Raw genomic sequence first — 22,306 nt, 5'->3', positions numbered from 1 at the left:
GATGATAGAACAATATCACATTTAAACATATAAAATCAGAAAGTTAAAATTGGAATAATAACAGAAAACCAACTTAAGGCATTGCCTTGGTAGCAATGCTCTGATGGAACCTTCTCAGCAGTACTAATAAGGATTGGTTACTGACCATGAGGCCAGGGCATTTGGTAGGGAGGCCAAGAATAGGAGAATCTGGAAGAATTTGGATGCCCACTGCCTCAACTAAAAACCTGTGTCTACTGTGTCTAATCTGTGTCTACTGCAAGAATGTTGGAACTTTTTTAAAAAATAAAGATTTTTAAAATAATAAATGCAAACTAAATTACATATTAATTATGAAGAATTACATATTAATTATGAAGAATGGGCCAGATCCACACACACACACACCATCAACTCAAGGGAAAGACACTTCTGCTCACACAAAAAGGGAGGTGATATTTGACAGTTTCCAACAAAGGCCCCCGTGACACATCCCATACTGTTCCTAATGATCCCAAGATAATTGAGGCCAACTATTTCGAATGTTCAGGTGATTGCAGTGAGCAGATAAAAACTCATTTTTGGGTGCACAGCACCAGTTACAGTTCTCTCTACGCAGGTTTCCAAAGGAGGCTGTTAATTTAGAGATAGTGACTAAAATACCTGAGGCCATAGGGAAATTGCTGCTCTTATATTTGCTGATATGTTGAAGTATCTTGTCAAAACTCATACATAATTACATTATGTGCCTGTGATATGTTGACATGCAATACTCCCATCAAGAAAAATCCACAAAAACAACTTTTTACACTCACTGATTGGATTTTTGTGTGCCCGATTCAGAATTTCTATGCATATCTGGAGAATTTTGCAACAGTGCAGGGTCCTGTTTGCAGTGCTGCAGGGAGGGAGCAAATGGCATCCTGGCTGGGTGGGGGGCAGGGGCTGCAACAAATGCAGGAAGCTGGTGCCTGCCGTATCTGATGCCAGTCCTATCAATGGGGCTGGGATGGCTTGGTGGGTGGGGGTGTCCAGGCCCAGGCCTATAGGCACAGGGGGGCCTGTGGGGCACTGCCCCCTGACTTCCAGGCAGGGCCCCTTCACCTCCAGGGGGCCGCCAATGGGGGCAGCCTGCTTTTTTTCTTTTTTTGCCATGGCTGAGCTGCCAAAGCGCCATCAGTGGCAGCCAGAGCTCAGAGAACTGATCAAGGTACAGTGCACTACAGTAGCAAAAGCAGCAGGTGGAGAGGAGGGAGGTGGAGGAGTGAGAAGCAGAAGAAGCCCAGCGGAATGGGCTGGGGGGGGGGGGGTTGGATGGACCTGCTGACTGCAAAGTGCTGGAGTGGGGGAGTGGGAGGTGGAATGACCCCCCCCCCAACTTGCATGCAAGGTGCAGTCCCTTCTTGACTCCAAAGTTTTAGGGTTGGCTGCCTTGACTTGGCCACTTTCAGAGCCTCCAGCTTTTGCCCCTACACCAGAAAGCTTCTAAGAAGTGGCAAGCCCCACAGTGGATGGGAAAGGGTGCCCGTGATTTTTTAAAAAGCCCCCCTACTTTTAAAATCCTGACTACAGCCCTGTCCAGGTCACTACTTAGGTCACTGTGCCACCACCACCACCCCCTCACCATCTCGCCAGCATTGGAAGAATTATCCCACCTTCCCATCCCCTTAATTAGGAGCTTTAGGGATTTGCAGTTTGCTTTACATTTTATCTCTTCCTTGTCACGACTTGGCTGTATCAACATGGGGCTGGATCCTTTCTCAGGAAAGCTGGCTTGTGTGCCCATTTTTCTTAAGGGATCTTGGTGTGAGGGTCAAATGGTAAGCCCAGGCCAGGGGTTATAATAACCAGGGATTATTCTCATGCTCAGGTGGCATGAGAGACCATCTTGGAGCAACTGCCCTTTTGAGATCTAGAGACATGTCATCCCAAGATTTCAGCAGAGCATTGACTGGCAGGTGGGTCAGTCAGTAAACAGAATCTGGTACCCCATGCTGTGCCAAAGTATACTACAGCTGTAACCAATAAAGTTGTGGCCAGTTTTATCCCACTTTTTCCAAAGACACTGCATGTGTGTTATTCCAAACTGGGGCTGTAATGGATTAATAGTTAGCATTTAGGCCTGGGCTGTAATGGGTTAGTAGTCAGCAGATGAATATGGGTAGAACCCACCCCCCCTTGACCCTGGGGCCACAAGTGTTATGTTTAGCAGCAGATTTTCTCAGGCAGATGCATTAAAATTGAACATTTGGTATAGTAATTTTTGGATTATGTTAAAAACATTTGAGCAGCTTTACACAGACAAAAATAAATAGAAATATGTTTCTTATTTGATGAGCTAATGTAGTTTGAAAATGCCCTCATAATATATATTTAATATTCCTTAATCCAATTCAATATTACAATCTTGGTCCAGAGTTGGGTACTATGCATGTAGAAACATGGGTTGCCTGCAAGCTGCATATAGAGTATTCCAAGCACTGGGGCCATTTTGGTGTGCGTAAACATCATGGATGGTAAATATCCAGGAGGGAAAGCTGGAGCCTCTCCTTCTCTCACACTACAGTTCTAAGCTGCATCAGGCTTCTGGGGATGTTCTTCATAGCTGTTATGTGGCAGGGAAAGTGAATTGGGTTCAGCAAACCCCAATTCAACTTGCCAAAAAAGGATACATTAGCCTTGAGTATGCTACCGACTTACATCACTTTTCCCCACTCCAGAGCATCACAGCATCATAGACATCCTTAGAGATCCTCAGTTTGGAATGCTATTCATATCTGTCATCTTCAATTATATAGACGTATTGTTGAAGCCAAATGAAAACTAGTATATGCACATTGGGCAGCCCAATCCCTAGGACTCCTGAGGCAGTGAGAGCCCTGGCTGGGGAGGCTCCTGCAGCACAGTGTAAACTGCACCACAGAATAAGCTGTCCCCAGGACTTGCATGCAGTGGGTGGGCTTTGCTGACCACATCTTGGAGATATGCTAGCAGAGTGCCTCATTGGCTCCCTGTGCATTCCTTCATCTCAGGATTGTGCTGTAAAATCCAGTTATAAAAGGATTTTAAGAATTTTACTAAAGACATATTGGTTTACAATCACTGTTACACATTATCAAGGACTAAGAAAATAAGGAGTAAAAATAGAGAAGTTTTGAAACTGTTATTGGGTGATACTACCTTTCCAGATGTGCAGACGTCTGTGTAGAAGGGAGCATGAATGGCCAGCTTGTCATGCTAAGACCCAAAGGAGAGACTTCAGAGGTGTAATCCATGTAGGCACCCTCAGATTGCACACTGAGGCATGCTAAGACTCAAAGGAGAGACTTTGGGGGTGTAATCTATGTAGGCACTCTCAGATTGCACACTGGGGCGTGGTTTGCTCTCAACTTTTATAGAATTTTGAGGGGTGGTCTCCCCTCCTGGAATGTTATGGGCTTAATGGTTGTTGATGGGTTTTCTAGGGCAGACTGAAAAGGTTCCCAGGTTTAGAGAAAAGGTGGTAATGAGTTCTTGATGTGTCTCAAAAAGGATCATGGTGACTTAATGTTTGCATTAATTTTACTTCAGTACTCAATGGGCGTTTTCGCATTTACCTTTTACTGGCGCGACCACCCTCCTCACGCCGGCGGATCTGCAGGGATTTCGCACCAGAAGCGCCGGCGCAGCCAAAAGAGTCGGCAACTTCCGTCGCGGAGCCAGCTCAAACGGAAACCGCCAAGAAGCAGGAAAACGTTTGAGCTGGCTCCGCGACGGAAGTTGCCGGCTCTTTTGGCTGCGCCGGCGCTTCTGGTGCGAAATCCCTGCAGATCCGCCGGCGTGAGGAGGGTGGTCGCGCCAGTAAAAGGTAAGTGCGAAAACGCCCTAAGAGAAGAGACAGAAACGATGGGTGTGTGTACAGTGGATTTGTACATTAACATAGGTATCACACAAAGGGGACTGGGTGGGGTTCTAGAGACAGGAGATTAGCCAGATGTTGCCATCCAGTTTTGAAAATGCAGGCACAGCACCTGATACAGTCACTTTCATTCCATAGCTGAGTGGGAGGGGAGAGCAACTTGAAATTGCCCTCTAGGATGCCTTTTGAAACCTTAGACAGAAATCCTTTGTATGGAGCCTTGGCTGACTTTCTGGCACAGGCTGAGAGTGTTTTCACTTGGCCTGCCTTTTGGTCCAGGTCAAGAGTGGGAACTCCTGCTTTTTGAGGGTGCTCCCATGAGTTAGGCAGCACCTCTTGGCTATAGAATGCTGGTATTATAAACAAGTTATTATAAAACAAATCATTTTATTTTAACCAGTACTGCCTCTTTTGGATTTTTTTTGTAATAATCCTTTGGAACTGCTGAGATGTAGGATGTTTTATAATTGTTGCCAGTCTTGAACATAAGTATAATTCCTGGCAAGCTTCATAGAACTGTAGGCCTAATAGTTCTATAAAACTTTTCACCTGCAATAACTCAGCATTTCATAGTATTGAATTTTGATGGGGTACAATATTGTGGAATGTTGAGTTCCAAAGCTAAAGCTCTATTCACTTAATCCTGTATTTCTATAGCTTAGTTTCCTGGTTGGTTATTTCCTCATTACCATCATGACTCTTCATTCCCCACCCATTTGTTGTTATCAGGGTTTTTTTTTTCTGGAAAAAGAGGCGCCAGAACTTTCAAGAGGGAAATGAAGGAGAAACACATGGGTGCCCCTCATGAACTTTTAAACATTTTGGAGAATTCTGTTTCCATGAAGAGGTTCTAGAACTCCATTCCACTGTGTTCCCCCAGAAAAAAAGCCCTAGTTGTTATAGAAAATAAAAAACATTGCTAATCTTTCAAAATAAACGTGTAATGTTTTTAAAATAGTATTGCTATAGAAGAGAGGCTTGCATCAATTTATTTGAAGTGGTGGCCAGATTTCATGGGTTGGAATTTTTGCTCTTTTATTTTAGCTGATTTTGTGATTGCTCTGTTTTGTTTTCTGCTGCTTCTGTTTGCTTTACTTCTTGTTTGTTTACTGTTCTATGTGTTTTGAACCAATTTTATTGTGTGCTGCTTTTGAGACTTCAAAAAGTGGCTTATAAATTCTTACGTAAACATGACGGCAAAGAAATTTAGTATTGGAGTGTGTGAGCTGAGGGTGTCCCCTTCGACTCATTGCCAAATCTTATGCTATATCAAGGGATTTCATAACAGGCAAGTCGATATTGGAATTTTTTTTAAAGTACAATATTTGAAGACTACTGGATTTATTATTTCTGTAACAGAAGGCTTTAGTAGTAAACTGATAAACTTTGTTGTGAATTTATGATAAGAAAGTGTTTTCATGTATATAAATACACCATGATTTGCCATTAAATTTATTTAGAACATGCTTGTGGAATTGTGGCCCTTTTATTTTATTTTAGACTCCCCTTGTTATGTTCTGTCTCTGTGTACTGATTTTTTACTGTCTGTTCTTTGTTGTCTGCTACACTTTTATCATATAGGCAAAATGCAGGATGGAAATATGGAGAACAGCCAGAATAAAGGTAACCTTATTTCATATTAGGCAGATTTTTAGAATATACTTGAATTTAGTTCAATATATAAAGTAATAATGCTAAAGTCTGAAAAAATGTGGCTTGAAAACAACTGTGAATGCTGTACATTTCTGTGGCAGAAGAAACCGTCCAATAGAAAACATCATCTTCCATAGGATATATCTTATTCACAATGTGACCAAATCTGTGGATACTTGAATCTAGAGACTGGAGCTATAAACAGGCATTAAATGGTTTAGATTAATTTTACTTCAGTACTCTTTAGAGAGGAGACAGGAACTATGGGTTTGTGTTCTTTCTACAAATCTTTTTTTAAAATGGAGGGAGGGGAAAATCTTTTTAAAATGGAGGGAGGGGTTAAAACCCCATAATAGAAATAGCACCTGTAGCCTTAAAAATAATGCCCTCAGTGACCATTACTAGACAAGCACAACATTATTGTGAGCTTTCAGGATTTGGTTTGTGTCAGTAAAAGGCAGGCAAAGGGGGCAAAGCCCTTTTCAGGACTGATTAGGTCTTTAAGGAAGAACTTACCAGGATCAGCAACAACCACTGTGTGACTTGTTGCCACGACTTTCATGACTCACCCAGTCATGTTCAACAGCAGTCACCCCATGAAACTCTGCGTGGAAGACCCAAGTTAAAATCCCCACTCTGTTATGGAAGGTCACAGGGTGACCTTGAGGCAGGCACATATTCTCAGCCTAACTTACTTCATAGGGCTGTTGTGACGATAAACTGGAAAAGAGGAGAATGATGTAAGCTGTTTTGGGTGTCCATTCTGGAGAAAGTCAAGATATAAATGAATAAATAGTAAATGTAGCTAAAGATGGGGAACTGATGAAAGTCAGATTGGTTTGTAGATATGAAGAAAAGAAGGAAGCAGGGAAAGGTGAGTATATGGGGGAATGTCAGGACAAGGAGAAAAGAAAACAATGGCAGGAAGGGAATACATGGGGATATGAGGTGCACCCAGCAAATCCTTGCAGGTTCCCCATTGCACAACTGGACCTGGCTCAGTGGCCAGCACAGCACAGCTAGGCCCAGTCCAACAGCTGGCACCACTTCATTGGGTCCAGTCCGGCAGCTCATGCTGCACAACTGGGCCATTGTTTTCCAAGATAGAGGCTGCCAGAGGGAAGGAAAGCTGAAGTAGTGGAGCAGATCAAGGTAGGTTGGCTGATAGGTGGAAAGGAAAAAAAGGAATCAGGAAAAGGGGACAGGCTATGATGGCTTTGAGGGAAGGAAAGAGGAAATTCCCCCCTTCTAAGTCCTTTCAGATCCTCTGTTTATGTATGCGTGTACATATATATTTGTGTGGAATATATTCATATTCTCATGAGAGAGATGTTATGCATGCCATTGTTCGCCTTGTTGAAGCTGGAGTAACAGGCCATAATGTGCTGATATGGTTTCACCATGTTTTCCAGCATGTTTCAACCTATTACACTATCATGAAAATTTCAGGGTGCTTACAGACCTTACTACTGCTTCTGTGCTTCTCACTTCTCAGATGGCTTCTCAGAGGACTATGATAACTGCCCAGTGCCAGTGTAGGATGGGCAACTGGCACTGTGTATTCCATTCTCAACCACCATGGGGAGAGAGACATACTTTAAAATACAGTTAGATATTTCAGGGTAATTTTAACATATGTAAATTGAAATGTAGGACATCATGTGAGCATGCGGAAGGGTATTGAACAGCTAGCCCAGAGATGCTTGCAAAGTCTGTAGTGCAGCTATTGCACAGTGGAACATAAAAGATAATTTGCCATTTGAATTCATCTTGATTATTATCAGCTGCTTGTGAGAATGGCTGCAGTAAAAGCTGCATGTGTGGTTCTCTTCCATGCAGACACAACACTTGGACTACAATTAGGGATTAGCTACTAAACATGTTTTTGGCTTCTGTTAAGTATAACTATATTTATTTCCTTTGCAAATTATAGATCAGGATGGATTCTTTTCTGTTCTAAATAATATCAGTCTTTCCTCCCACTTTCCCATTTATTTGTGTTAACTTCAGTTGTCAAATGGCAGTGTTTTGACATGTTTTGCTTTGCAGAAAGAATGTGAGAGCTATTGAAAATTTGAACACATCTTCATTTATTTCCGAAATACATAGATACTTGAACAGGAGAAAATACAAAAACAAATGCTTATGGTTTCAGTTAGATGGCACAATCTTGGAAATAACACTTTCAGTTCTGCTTGGGAAAAGTGAAATTGATTGGTTTTTAAGTATTCTTCAGGGAGCAGCTACAATGGTACACTTTTGAACTTGTCCAGTAAACTCCTTAATATACTGTGAGCAGAGTTCACTGAACATGTCTCCTGAGCAACCCCATTAAAATGAGTTGTGTAGCACCATTCTCCCATTCATTGCAACTGGAATTACACAGGAGAAGTTTGCAATATGCTGTGCTTATGTCTTGTTATTACTGCATCATTTTGCTAAGGAGCAGGGCTTTTTTTTTTTTAGCAGGAACTCACAGGAAAACAGTTCTGACTGGCTTGTTGTTTGGGGGGGGGGGGGTGGCCTAATATGCAAGTGAGTTCCTGCTGGGCTTTTTCTGCAAAAAAAAAAAAAGCCCTGCTAAGGAGTATGTGAGAGCGATGCCTGGAAAATGTGAGATACTTACAGCATTGAAGACTGTCTCAGTCATTATTTCAACCCTTGCCTTAGTATTTTGTTAGTTCTTGTAGTCATAGTAAATATCATGACAACATGGGCAGTTTTAATTCTGATTTTCCTGCCATCACATAATTTATAAAGAGAATAGTACAGTGTCATTCTAAGAAGAACTACGCTCTTCTAGGATATAGAAGGGTATAAGTCTGCTTAGGACAGCACTGTTAGAACTTCAGAAGTCTCTGAGTGAATTATAGAGTTGGCTACAAACTACTGAAGTACAATTAGGCCTGATGGGGACAGGACCCAATCCTGATCCTGCTGATTTTCTGTAAACCATGGATAGACAAAAGAGGGCATATCTCCTCCACACACTTCCAAAACTGCTTTTAATTAGAAGGACTTGCTTCAATTTTGTTGGTCTGCTGGTGGAAGAAATGGTTAAAATTGGTTAGGGAAAATGTAGGCATAGAAGAGTTTCTCTCTTCCCTTCTGCTTCTTCCTTATTCTGCTTTAAGTTATTTACTTCATATACACCACCTTTCTCCCAATGGAGACTCAAAGCAGCTTCAATAGGACTCCTTGCCTCCATTTTATTATCACAACAGCCCTATGAGTTTGGTTAGGCTGAGAGAGTGTGACTGGCCCAAAGTCAGTTTGAAAGCTTCCATCTCAGATTGGGGATTGAAACCTTACTTTAAAAAAACTACGAACTTTTATCTTGCAGATGGAGACACCAAAGCAGGTCTTTCTGTGTTATTTCCAGAGTCCTTTGTGTTCTGAAGTCTGTACAAGTGTTTAGAATCCTGTCCAAAATAATCCATGTCACTAATTTTTCCAAGGATTACAATACCCCCCAAAAAGCAGCATCCATGAAACTAATTAACACTCAAATTATCCCAGAAATTGTATTTTCAAAATTAAAAGATAGAAGTGACAGTAAAGTTCTGAAATAACATTTTCTCTTCTGCTCTGCCAGCCAAACAACAGGATGGTGCAGCTGCAATGGAGATGCAGCCGCTGAAGAGTGCAGAAGGGGGAGAAGGAGATGACAAAGACAAGAGGAAAGCTAACATGCATAAGAAAGAGAAATCTGTTCTCCAGGGGAAGCTGACAAAATTGGCTGTCCAGATCGGCAAAGCAGGTACGGTGTATGTGTAATTTAAAATCTAGGAGGAGCACACTTGAGAGAGTTCAGATTTATTGGCAACAAGATCTGTATAACTTAGACAAATGTGCCTAACAATGGCTGTGTTTCATAGAATGTGGTGAAATACCAGAGGGGTGGAAGAGGGAGGGGAGGTGAACCCCGCAAAGTAATGCATATTGGCTGTGATCCAGAAACACATGTTGTGTCTTGATTCAGTTTGAGGCAGAGATGTGGTAAGAGGATTTTAACCATTGCTTGATCAGAATCTTTCACATTGTTATAATCCCTGGAAGTCATCCTCTTTTTTTCTTCCAGGGCTAATAGAATCATTGGGATGGAGTGGAGGGACAGTTACAGTTAGCAAATATCTGTGTTCATAGCCATCACTGTCTTTCTCTGGCTGGGTATTCCCATTGAATTACTCATTGCATAAAGATGTATATCCTTCTGTCAATTCTGAATCTGCTTCCCTGTGTTCTAGTATTATAGGAAAGAAAGAAAAAGCTCTCCCTATCAACTTTCTCTACCCACTCCATAATCCTGTAAACCTCTGTCATGTATTCCCTTAGCCAGTTTGATGTAGTGGTTAAGTCCACAGATGCTTATCTGGGAGAACCGGGTTTGATTCCCCACTCCTCCACTTGCAGCTGCTGGAATGGCCTTGGGTCAGCCATAGCTCTCAACTGGTAACCAGTGCAATTTGCACAGCATTGGTCAGCTGCTTGCCCGTAAAGGCAATCCAGGTAGGAGCCATGCTACCGCATTTTGCACCAGTTGGAGTTTCCGGATCAGTCTCAAGGGCAAGCCTGCATAGAGCAAGTTACAGTAGTCCAACCTGGAAGTGACCGTTGCATGAATCACTGTAGCTAGGTCTTGGGACGTCAGATAGGGCACCAGCTGTTTGACCTGCCGAAGATGATAGAAGACAGATCATGCAACTGTTGTAACATGGTCCTCCGTGGAAAGGGAGGCATCCAGTATCACCCCCAAATTCCTCACCTTCTGAGCTGGCACCAAAGGGGCACCATCTAGGGTGAGAAGTCAGATGCCCAATCCTAATCCCCCCCAAACCCAGGTACAGGATTAAGCTTCAGCCGGCTTAATTGCAACCATCCTGCCACGACTTCTAATGCCGTGATCAGATGGTCTGGGGTGGCGTCCCAATGGCCGTCCATCGACAGATAGAGCTGGGTGTATATGCATATTGGTGACAATCCACCTCAAAACTTCGGGCAATCTGGGCAAGGGGGCACATATAGATGTTGAACATCATTGGTGAGAGAATAGCTCCCTGCAGTGCACCACATTCAAGTGGGTGCCGCAGAGAAGCCTGCTAACCAGTCGCCACCCTTTGTCCCTGACCATGGAGAAAGGAAGAAAACCACTGTAAGGCTACCCCTTGAACTCCAATGTTGGCTAGGCGGTGGGTCATTAGATTGTAATCGACCATGTCAAACGCTGCTGAGAGATCTAACAACAATAGCAGCACTGACCCGCCTTGATTCAGATGCCTTCTAAGGTCATCTGTGAGGGCGACCAGAGCAGTCTCCGTCCCATGACTTGGACAGAAGGTGGACTGAAAAGTCCCAGACCCTTTGGTCTTCCTTTATATAAAAGATACTCCAATCCTCTAATCAACTTAGTTGCCCTTTTTTGCATTTTTCCCAATTCGGCTATGATGTCATTTTTGAGATACACCGAACAGACCTACCCACATTATTTCAAATTAGTCCACACCATAGTTTTATACAAGGGAATTATAATATTGGCCACTTTATTTTCAGTACCTTTCCTAATAATTCCTAGTGTGAAGTTTTCCTTTTCACTACTGCCACACACCGAGTCAACATTTTTACTGAGCTTCCAACAACCCCTAAATCTTTCAGTCTCATCCTCAGCCAGCTCAGACCCCTTCAGTATATGTTTTAAATGAGCATGTTTTTGTTCCAGTATGCATTAATTTACTCATGTTAAACTTTTTTTTTTACCACGTAGTTGCCCACTTACCCAATTCAGAGAGTTCCTCCTATAGCTCTTGACAATTCACCATGGTTTCCACCATTCTGACTAATTTGGTATCATCTGCAAATCTGGCTACTCCGCTGCTCACTATGAACCTGAAGTGGGTGAAGTTGCTACTAGGCCTCTTTGCAAAAGCTATTTAAATTTTAAATGGCTTTTGCAAAGTGACGCAGTCCACAAGGGAAGGCTGAGCAGCAAGTTCATCCACTTTTGGGTGGGTGAATATGCTGCTTAGCTTTCACTCACAAGCCACACATTTTGCAAAGCCAGACGGTGTGCAAGTGAAGGCTGAGTAGCAAGTTCACCCACATGGAAGTGGGTGAAGTCACTGCTCAGCCTTCATTCACAAGCTGTGCAGCTTTTGCAAGCCCCATCCCCACACAGACCCACAGACCTCTTGGGATGGTCCATGGAGGTCAGTGTTGGTGAGTGCACAGACAGGGTCCACAGACCACGAACTGGGCCCTGGTCCATGGAAAAAATTGATCCATGATCTGGTCCATGCCCATCCCTAATCCTGATCCAAATCAGTGGTCCATATAGGGACTCTGTCCCTCCAGAAACACTGAGGCCTTTTCACAGATCTCTTACCATCCTTTCTTTTTGTGCTAAGGTATTTTATCATACCTTTTTGTTAAAAAATATGGTTTCTGCATCACTATATTTTTTAATTGGTTACAATAAAATATTACTTTTTTCTGTTTCAGGTTTGGTGATGTCTGCCATCACAGTCATTATTTTAGTACTCTACTTTTGTATTGACACCTTTGTAATCAACAAGAAGCCATGGCTGCCTGAATGTACTCCAGTCTATGTTCAATATTTTGTGAAGTTTTTCATCATTGGTGTGACTGTGCTTGTAGTTGCTGTCCCAGAAGGACTTCCTCTTGCTGTCACTATTTCCCTTGCATACTCTGTAAAGGTAAATCAAGTCAATCTCAAAACCAAAGACAATAGAAACAAGTCTGAATTTCTTTGAAAATAAACAGTTCTTATAATATAATTTAGTTTGCCAGTGGATGAGTTTTACAATGGCGTTATCATTTGACAAGGTATGAGCAACATGTCAGTGTAATTTTCATTTAAATGTTAAAATTCTTTGCATGTCCCATACTGTTTAAATGAAAGATGGGAAGCTATTTTCCCCACTTATATAGCACACTTGCCCAGGGTCTGACAGAGAATCCGTTGAACTTAGAGACAGTCAGTGGTTTTTGCATAACTGGCAGTAAATTTGTTTAATTGTAAATTATACAAAAAATAACAACCCCTTTCCCCCAAAATAGTCTGATAGTGATTGAGTATGCTCATTGCTCTTCAAAAACCATAGAGTGTTGAGCAGCTGCTGACCATCAGTTAAACAAAGTGAGGGACTGGCCTGTTTAAGCATCTAAGAACTTATCATATTCTGGACATACAAATTCCCACAAACTGGCCATCAGTTAAACAAAGTGAGGGACTGGCCTGTTCAAGCATCTAAGAACTTATCATATTCTGGACATACAAATTCCCACAAATTTCCCTATATAGAGAGCCAGTTTGGTGTAATGGTTAAGTGTGCGGACTCTTATCTGGGAGAACCGGGTTTGATTCCCCACTCCTCCACTTGCACCTGCTAGCATGGTCTTGGGTCAGTCATAGCTCTGGCAGAGGTTGTCCTTGAAAGCACAGCTGCTGTGAGAGCCCTCTCCAGCTCCACCCACCTCACAGGGTGTCTGTTGTGGGGGAGGAAGGTAAAGGAGATTGTGAGCGGCTCTGAGACTCTTCGGAGGGCGGGATATAAATCCAATATCTTCTTCTTCATCTTCTATATAGGAGAGGGTGTAGGAAGGTAAAAATATTCCTCTTCTGGACTGTACCACTCTGTTTGGACTACATGCCCACTTTTGTTGTCATTTACCCCTGAACTACAGCCATCAGTTCTATCTATCAGTTGTGCTATAGAGCTTGACTGCTAAGGTTAAGGAATATATGAATAGGAAGGAACTAATCTATCACCAGAGCTGAGCTGGTGTGACCTATTTGAGGCAGGGAGTTTCCACTTCACCCCAACCACCCCCATTCCTCACAGTTCTTACAAGTTTGTTTAATAGAATACTAACATAGAATATTAACAATAGAATATTATTTCTCTAGCAGAGGATAGTAAGCTATCTTATGTAACATGCAAGCTGACACTAGGGTCTTTCTATCTTCTTCAGAAAAAAATGTGCTAACGGCAAACTATGCATGCATAATGTTTGAAATTAATTATAGAAAATGGAAGAGGGGTAGTACAGAATATGGCAGCCAGGGCCAACCATTAGAAGCAAAACAGGAGAAATCCAGTTTGTTTCTAGTGTAGTCTCACACTTGTATTTTGTCTTTTCATATTGTCATTTCAATTGATCTGACATTGGTATCAAGTTAAAAATATATACAGTTAATTGTCTCTTTTCTAATCCTCATCTAATTTTGTGTCTTTTAAATAGTGCATAAAATGTTAGCTTTTGCTTTACTAGCTATCTTAGAGGAAGGATGTAGAAATGCATATCTGATGTGATAGAATGTGTTTTACAAAGCCAAATGTGATTTAGAGGAATTGCTAATGGATATCACATTGAAAATCAAGCAATCATTATGTGCTTACTACTAATACCTTCTTCACTACAATAAGTTTTAATTTTTTCCCTTCAGAAAATGATGAAAGACAACAATTTGGTCCGTCATCTAGATGCATGTGAGACTATGGGTAATGCTACAGCCATCTGCTCTGATAAGACAGGGACATTAACAACTAACCGAATGACTGTAGTGCAAGCCTATGTTGGAGATGTCCACTACAAAGAGATCCCTAGCCCAGATTCCATTCCAGCCAAAACTCTGGAGTTGCTGGTTAATGCCATTGCTCTCAACAGTGCTTATACTACAAAGATTCTGGTAAGTGGGTTTTGCTTTCTGACAATTGAAAGGAGGGGAAGAATTGCATCCATTTTGATTACTTTTTATTTTTATTTTTTTTAAATGCAATGGTGATCACAATGGTAGCCAAAATAAGAGCAAAAGTTTGATGAAAACACTTCTGTGTATCTGAATATTTTAGGCTATTCTTTTATGGCTCCTATTTCACTGGCACAGTGTAAATGCCATTTTCAACAAGAAAAAGCCTTTCACCCCACCCATCCCCGCTTAATTTCTTTGCATTCGTTGTGCTGTAAACAGCTTGGATATGTTGCTACTGATGTGCCATTGTTATAGCTTTTTTCTCTTCACTACCTGTATCCAGTCAATGGAGATGATATAGTGACTGTACTTAATGTAATAGCACAACCTAGCTAATAAAATTTCCCTATGTGGTAAAATCACTGTGAGCAAAGGAAGACCATTGTTCTACTCTGAAACAGGGGTGGAGAGATAGAATGTGTACTTAATGACTGAACTGTGTTGCCTTGGTGGGTTTACTCCCTGCAAGTTCCTCACGCTAAGACTTTAGCCCTGGTCCAGCTCAAAAACTGGGAGATGAATTGTTCTGTTATCTTTCACACTGGAAGTGCAATGCTTGTTTTCTATAATAGTCCCTTCCTCCAGAGTTTTTCATCCTTCTGAAAAATTGCACTTTATGTAAATAAAAGCACATTATGAAGAAGCTGAAAAATGTTTTGTGAAATACAGTATCTCTCTCCTCCTACCACCTAGTTTCAGCTCAGCACTATAAACTGCATGTAGAATGTTATCTTTAGGATTATGTAAGAGGTCATGAATAAATTATATTGTTATAAAATAGGTTATACACTTGAGTTTTCCCTGTATAAAAATGTGGTGGGGGGCAGAACATAGACTGAAACAGTGGTTTGGTACAGACTGAAAGTACATTATACTTAGCTACTAATGATGATTCATGAAAACTTTATTGGGGGAGGAAGCAATAGTCTCTATGAGATAGAAACCCTCCATTACTTCCTCTACTTAAGAGAGATGTGTTAAGGTTTGTCTTAAATTGTAGTCTAGGTAGTGTGTGATCCCATAATAATATTTTCTAATTTATTTATTCATAATTTTTTCATGCCCATTCTACTAAACTTGAGGTGGGTTGCAATAATTAAAACCACTGAGTTGCTCCCCCAGATCAAAACCACATTGCTCTTGCTCTGCCAGACATTCCCCACAGTGCCATGACTTTCTCTATAGGAGGAGCTGCAAGGCCTCGGATCAGAGAGGGGAGGGAGTTTGCTCCAGCTTGTTTCTCTGCTTTTCCATGTCTCTACGTTTTCATGCTGCCTGTACAGGGATACTTTATTCTCTCTGGCCTGCTGTAGATCTCCTTAAATAGGCTGCCCTTCCAATCCACTCCCCTGGCTTCCTCCCTCTGCCCCTTCATCCAACCAGAAGTGTCCTGAAGCCAAGTCTCAACTCCCACATTGCTCCCTTTCCCAGACAGGGCTTGGTGATGTGACTGATTCCACCTGTCTGCCGAATCTATTGCTGAACCTAGAGTCTGCAGTTTTGCTCTACCAGTTCTGGATGTGTCCTAACATGGCTGCATCAGTTCTCAGTTACATATGGCTTGTCTCCAGGGCTTTCTTTGTAGAAATAGCTCAGAATGAACTCAGTTGCATATTAGGCCACACCCCTGACATCACAACTTTTTCACACAGGGCTTTTTAAAGAAAAAAGCCCAGCAGGAATTCATTTGCATATTATGCCACACACCCTGAAGGCAAGCCAGCTGGAATTGCATTCCTGCTTTAAAAGAAGCCCTGCTTGTCTCAGCCACACTGAGTTGTCTCTGCAAGTCTGGTGCAGATTCCAACACTGAACAACCATCGACATAAAACAAACAAAACTCACGTAAAAGCAGCAGCTGTATAAAATCCTTCTGAAATAAATTAATCTGGCACTGCCTTTGGAAGTAGGGTGACCATAATGTCTGAAGGCCAGCCAGGGACACTGTGGGGGGGGGGGGGGGGTGCGCGCGCGCCGCTGGAAACAGGAAGTGACGTCACTTCCGGTGACGTCACTTCCGGTGATGTCATGCCACCACCGGAAACAGGAAGTGGCATCACTTCCTGTGACATCATTTCCCCCGCGTCACCTGCCGGAAACAGGAAGTGACTTCACAGCACTTCCTGTGACGTCCCCAAAAATCCCCCAAATATCACCGCCGGAAACAATTTTGTTCTCAAATCCTGTATATACTTCATCAGTATATGGGATAAGGCACTTTCTCAACTGTGCTGCATAATGCAGCCTATTTATTTTGTCCTGTTGGCTCTGTTGGCTCTATCTGCGCCACCTTCATCACTTTCGGGGTGTGGATCCCCCAGTGGGGTGGTCTCCCAACTCCCTCCGCTGACTGTTTCTGATAGCCCTGCGCCCCCTCTTTCATTTGATATGTGTCCCGTGCGGGTGCCACCCTCCCGCCGGGAGATGCCGCAAAATGAGCCCCCTTGAGGCTTATGGCGGCAGGGCTCGGGGGAAGCGAGCTAGACTGCTGTTCTTTTGAGGGGTTATAGAGTGTTTCGAGCCCGTCCCTGTGGCATCGGTCCCATCGTTGTGGGACCCAGGGGGCCGGCGCAGCGGCACGCCGAAGCAGCCTGCCACTAATAACACCGGTCAAGATGCAGGACAGGAACCTGGAAGTGACCGACAGGCTGCTTCAGCGTGCCGCTGCGCCGGCCCCCTGGGCCCCACAATGATGGGACCGATGCCACAGGGACGGGCTCGAAACACTCTATAACCCCTCAAAAGAACAGCAGTCTAGCTCGCTTCCCCCGAGCCCTGCCGCCATAAGCCTCAAGGGGGCTCATTTTGCGGCATCTCCCGGCGGGAGGGTGGCACCCGCACGGGACACATATCAAATGAAAGAGGGGGCGCAGGGCTATCAGAAACAGCCGGCGGAGGGAGTCGGGAGACCACTCCACTGGGGGATCCACACCCCGAAAGTGATGAAGGTGGCGCAGATAGAGCCAACAGAGCCAACAGGACAAAATAAATAGGCTGCATTATGCAGCACAGTTGAGAAAGTGCCTTATCCCATATACTGATGAAGTAAATACAGGATCTGAGAACAAAATTGCACTAGAAGACACAAACACAAAGCTCCCTTACACTGAATCAGTGCTTGGGTCCACCAAAGTCAGTATTGTCACATGAGAGAAGCCCTGTTGGATCAGGCCAGTGGCCCATCCAGTCCAACACTCTGCGTCACATAACAACATAAGAGAAGCCCTGTTGGATCAGGCCAGTGGCCCATCCAGTCCAACACTCTGTGTCACATAAGAACATGAGAGAAGCCCTGTTGGATCAGGCCAGTGGCCCATCCAGTCCAACACTCTGCGTCACATAACAACATAAGAGAAGCCCTGTTGGATCAGGCCAGTGGCCCATCCAGTCCAACACTCTGCGTCACATAACAACATAAGAGAAGCCCTGTTGGATCAGGCCAGTGGCCCATCCAGTCCAACACTCTGCGTCACATAACAACATAAGAGAAGCCCTGTTGGATCAGGCCAGTGGCCCATCCAGTCCAACACTCTGCGTCACATAACAACATAAGAGAAGCCCTGTTGGATCAGGCCAGTGGCCCATCCAGTCCAACACTCTGCGTCACATAAGAACATAAGAGAAGCCCTGTTGGATCAGGCCAGTGGCCCATCCAGTCCAACACTCTGCGTCACATAACAACATAAGAGAAGCCCTGTCACATAAGAACATAAGGAGGGAGGGAGGGAAGGAAGGAAGGAAGGGAGAAAGGGAGGGAGGGAAGAAGGGAAGAAAGGAAGAAGGGAGGGAGGGAAGGAAGGAAGGGAGGGAAGGGAGGGAGGAAGGAAGGGAGGGAAGGAAGGAGGGAAGGAAGGGGGAGGGAGGGAGGGAAGGAAGGAAGGAAGGAAGGGGGGAGGGAGGGAGGGAAGGAAGGGGGGAGGGAGGGAAGGAAGGAAGGAAGGGAGGAGGGAGGGAGGGAAGGAAGGAAGGGGGGAGGGAGGGAGGGAAGGAAGGGAGGAGGGAGGGAGGGAAGGAAGGGAAGGGAGTGAGGGAAGGAAGGAAGGAAGGAAGGAAGGAAGGAAGGAAGGAAGGAAGGAAGGAAGAAAGGAAGGGAGGGAGGGAGGGAGGAGGGAGGGAAGAAAGGAAGGCCGCCCCCCGCCCCCCCCCCGCTTTCGGCCCCCTTACCTTATTCCAGGGCGGCGGAGTCCAGCGGCGGCGGCGGCGGGGAGTCCTCCGGCGGCGGCCTCGCGGCGAGGGAGGGAGGGAGCTGCCGGCGCTGGCCTCTGGAGGCCTCCAGGGACCAGCGCCGGGCCTCTCCGCTACCGGCGCTGGCCTCTGGAGGCCTCCAGGGACCAGCGCCGGCTGCTCCGCGGCTTCCCCGCGGCCTCCGCTGGTCCCTGGAGGCCCTCCAGAGACTCTGGAGGGCCTCCAGGGACCAGCGGAGGCCGCGGGGAAGCCTTCGCTGGCCGGCGCTGGTCCCCGAAGGCCTTCCAGAGGCTCTGGAAGGCCTTCCGGGACCAGCGCCGGGTGCTCCGCGGCTTCCCCGCGGCCTCCGCTGGTCCCTGGAGGCCCTCCAGAGACTCTGGAGGGCCTCCAGGGACCAGCGGAGGCCGCGGGGAAGCCTTCGCTGGCCGGCGCTGGTCCCGGAAGGCCTTCCAGAGCCTCTGGAAGGCCTTCCGGGACCAGCGCCGGGTGCCTCGCGGCCTCCCCGCGGCCTCCGCTGGTCCCTGGAGGCCCTCCAGAGACTCTGGAGGGCCTCCAGGGACCAGCGGAGGCCGCGGGGAAGCCTTCGCTGGCCGGCGCTGGTCCCCGAAGGCCTTCCAGAGGCTCTGGAAGGCCTTCCGGGACCAGCGCCGGGTGCTCCGCGGCTTCCCCGCGGCCTCCGCTGGTCCCTGGAGGCCCTCCAGAGACTCTGGAGGGCCTCCAGGGACCAGCGGAGGCCGCGGGGAAGCCTTCGCTGGCCGGCGCTGGTCCCGGAAGGCCTTCCAGAGGCTCTGGAAGGCCTTCCGGGACCAGCGCCGGGTGCCCCGCGGCTTCCCCGCGGCCTCCGCTGGTCCCTGGAGGCCCTCCAGAGACTCTGGAGGGCCTCCAGGGACCAGCGGAGGCCGCGGGGAAGCCTTCGCTGGCCGGCGCTGGTCCCGGAAGGCCTTCCAGAGCCTCTGGAAGGCCTTCCGGGACCAGCGCCGGGTGCCCCGCGGCCTCCCCGCGGCCTCCGCTGGTCCCTGGAGGCCCTCCAGAGACTCTGGAGGGCCTCCAGGGACCAGCGGAGGCCGCGGGGAAGCCTTCGCTGGCCGGCGCTGGTCCCCGAAGGCCTTCCAGAGCCTCTGGAAGGCCTTCCGGGACCAGCGCCGGGTGCCCCGCGGCCTCTCCGCGGCCTCCGCTGGTCGCTGGAGGCCCTCCAGAGTCTCTGGAGGGCCTCCAGGGACCAGCGGAGGCCGCGGGGAAGCCGCGGAGCACCCGGCGCTGGTCCCGGAAGGCCTTCCAGAGCCTCTGGAAGGCCTTCGGGGACCAGCGCCGGCCAGCGAAGGCTTCCCCGCGGCCTCCGCTGGTCCCTGGAGGCCCTCCAGAGTCTCTGGAGGGCCTCCAGGGACCAGCGGAGGCCGCGGGGAGGCCGCGGGGCACCCGGCACTGGTCCCGGAAGGCCTTCCAGAGGCTCTGGAAGGCCTTCTGGGACCAGTGCCAGCCAGCGAAGGCTTCCCCGCGGCCTCCGCTGGTCCCTGGAGGCAGGCGCAGGGACGCTCCCTCCCTCCCTCGCCGCCTTCCCCGCCGGCGCCCGCGGCCCACCGGCTCCGGGGCTGCCTAAACCGGGACCTTTAATGGTCCCGGTATAGGCAGCCCGGGATCCGGGATTGGGTGGCCAGATCCGGGAATGTCCCGGGAGACCGGGACGGTCTGGCCACCCTATTTGGAAGGCCACCAAAGGAAAACTGATCTAGATCCTGTCAGAGCTATCCTTGTATAGAAAACCGCATACATGCCCTGTAACTGGAATGATGGGCAATGGACAGCACTGCTCAGGAATGAATAGGCATTGCTAATTTTGTAGGGGCTCAGTGTTTCAAAGATTATTAGTACAGCAATGTACTGATTATCAAACATTTAAATGACTCAGCCTGTACCATTGGAACAACTATCAGAGTCTAGAAGGAATTAAGCAAAATTTAAGAAACACGGAAGTATTTCAAACTTTGTCTCATATGGCTTTCACAATGTCAAAAAATGGGATGGACAACAGAGTATTGGGAATTCAAACACTGCAACAGTTTTGTTTATGAATTGTTAGTATATATGATGCTAGTTTCATTCACTAATCACAACATTATTTTTTTTGTATATTATCTTATTTTGTTTGCTCCTCTGTTGCTGTAGCTCGCAGAATATTGTTTATAGGTCTTAGCAAAAGGATACCTGTTCATGCTGTTAAGAGCTGGATTAAGCCAGGAGTTGATGCAACAACTGCTTTTGGCCCTGTTTGAGCTTGATGTACAGGTGTCTGAACTAAGCAGGCAATCTCAATTGAAGGAGCAGTAGAGCAAGGCTTTGGGAGATCTCACAATGACTGAAAGAAGATATTTGGGATATATGCTTGATGGCATCACTGTGAGAATATTAAGGTTTCCTGAATTTCAGAATGGACTCAGGAAAAAGAAGGGTTGTTTCTAGTGTTCTAGTGTTCTGATAAAACAGCTCATATCAACTAAGTCCATTTCAAACCAACCCAATGAACGTTTATGCATTACTAACTAGTACCACTGTCTTAGTGGCAGACCCAGGAATACCCAAGACTCTGAACTTGGATGATGAATGGAGGCTTATATCACTTACGTTTTCAGGGCATTGTCAAAATTCCTTATCATAGATTTGTCTGATTCTGTGATAGTTCATTTGCCTCCAGCTCTCCAGCATGGACAGTTACTGGGCAAGCCGGTGAAACTGTGTGTCATCTGCACACAGGTGGCATTGAATGCGAGACTTTTGCTCATTTTTATCTGGCGGCCTCTAAAATATGTTGAAGGTAGAAACTGATGAAGCTGCATAATCACACACCCAAACCAAAAGCCAGGCTAGCCTGGGTCCAAAGATGGGAGGTATGCTTAAAGCTGGAAGCTGTATCGGAATAGTATGTCAATGCTACTGTTTGTGTTCAGGTTTTGCATGGAAACAGGGTAAACCAATGAATGACATCAGTCCCAACCCTTGAGAGTATACTGTTTACTGCAGCAGATTTCTGAGTTACAGAAGAATGTGCAGTATTGTCAGGGGAGGAAACTGGGCAGTGATATAGCAGTAAATATAAAAGGTATCAAAATTAATATAATAAATGCTCTTATCACTTCTGGTTAAAACACAATTTTATTTGGTAACATATGGTAACAAATTATATTTCTTGCATCATTAATAACTTATTTTGTCTATCCCATATATTACTTTCTACCCACCCCGCCCCCCGTTACTTGACCCCCGCTGGTGTTATGTACTTAAGGTACTAATGTTTAAAGTTACCCTTAACTAATAAAAACAAAAATTAATATTCTTCTTTTTTCTAAGACTTAATCATTATCAAAAATTGTCCAATGTCCTTTTATTTTCCACTCTTTTTCTACATATCTTCTGAACTTTTTCCATTCCATCTTAAAAACTTCTAAATCATAGTCTCTTAAAATTCTTGTTAATTTGTCCATTTCACTCCATGTCATAACTTTTACAATCCAATCCCATTTCTCTGGTATTCTTTCTTGCTTCCACAACTGCGCATATAATGTCCTAGCAGCTGAAAGCAAGTACCAAATTATAGTTCTATCTTCTTTTGGAAATTTTTCCATTTGTAATCCCAACAGAAAAGTCTCTGCAACTTTCTTAAATTCATATCCCAAGATCCTAGAAATTCTTGTTGAATCATCTGCCAATACTTTTTTGCTCTTTCACAAGTCCACCACATATGGTAGAAAGAACCTTCATGTTTTTTACATTTCCAACATCTGTCTGGCATCTTATTATTTATCTTTGCCAATTTCTTAGGAATATAC

General features: G+C 45.4%; 1 protein-coding gene across 20 annotated transcripts in view; it reads left to right on the top strand.

The window, feature by feature from the left end:
- ATP2B2 (ATPase plasma membrane Ca2+ transporting 2) overlaps positions 1-22,306 on the top strand; it is an 895,196-nt gene that overhangs the window by 743,322 nt on the left and 129,568 nt on the right. For 15 of the 20 annotated variants that reach the window (XR_009555447.1, XM_060239903.1, XM_060239921.1 and 12 more), the window contains 4 exons: positions 5,459-5,500; positions 9,126-9,290; positions 12,026-12,240; positions 13,995-14,237. Coding sequence is in view for 19 of the 20 variants with exons in the window: in XM_060239903.1 (XP_060095886.1) it covers positions 5,459-5,500; positions 9,126-9,290; positions 12,026-12,240; positions 13,995-14,237 (665 nt within the window). In the remaining variant the exon portion in view is untranslated. The remainder of the gene's footprint in view (positions 1-5,458; positions 5,501-9,125; positions 9,291-12,025; positions 12,241-13,994; positions 14,238-22,306) is intronic. The other 5 variants (XM_060239910.1, XM_060239908.1, XM_060239907.1 and 2 more) reach the window with 1 other exon arrangement.

The sequence above is a fragment of the Heteronotia binoei genome, chromosome 5, assembly GCF_032191835.1.
Source record: "Heteronotia binoei isolate CCM8104 ecotype False Entrance Well chromosome 5, APGP_CSIRO_Hbin_v1, whole genome shotgun sequence".
Lineage (NCBI taxonomy): Eukaryota > Metazoa > Chordata > Lepidosauria > Squamata > Gekkonidae > Heteronotia > Heteronotia binoei.
The sequence above is the reverse complement of the archived record's forward strand: the minus strand, read 5'-3'. Positions and strand labels throughout refer to the sequence as shown.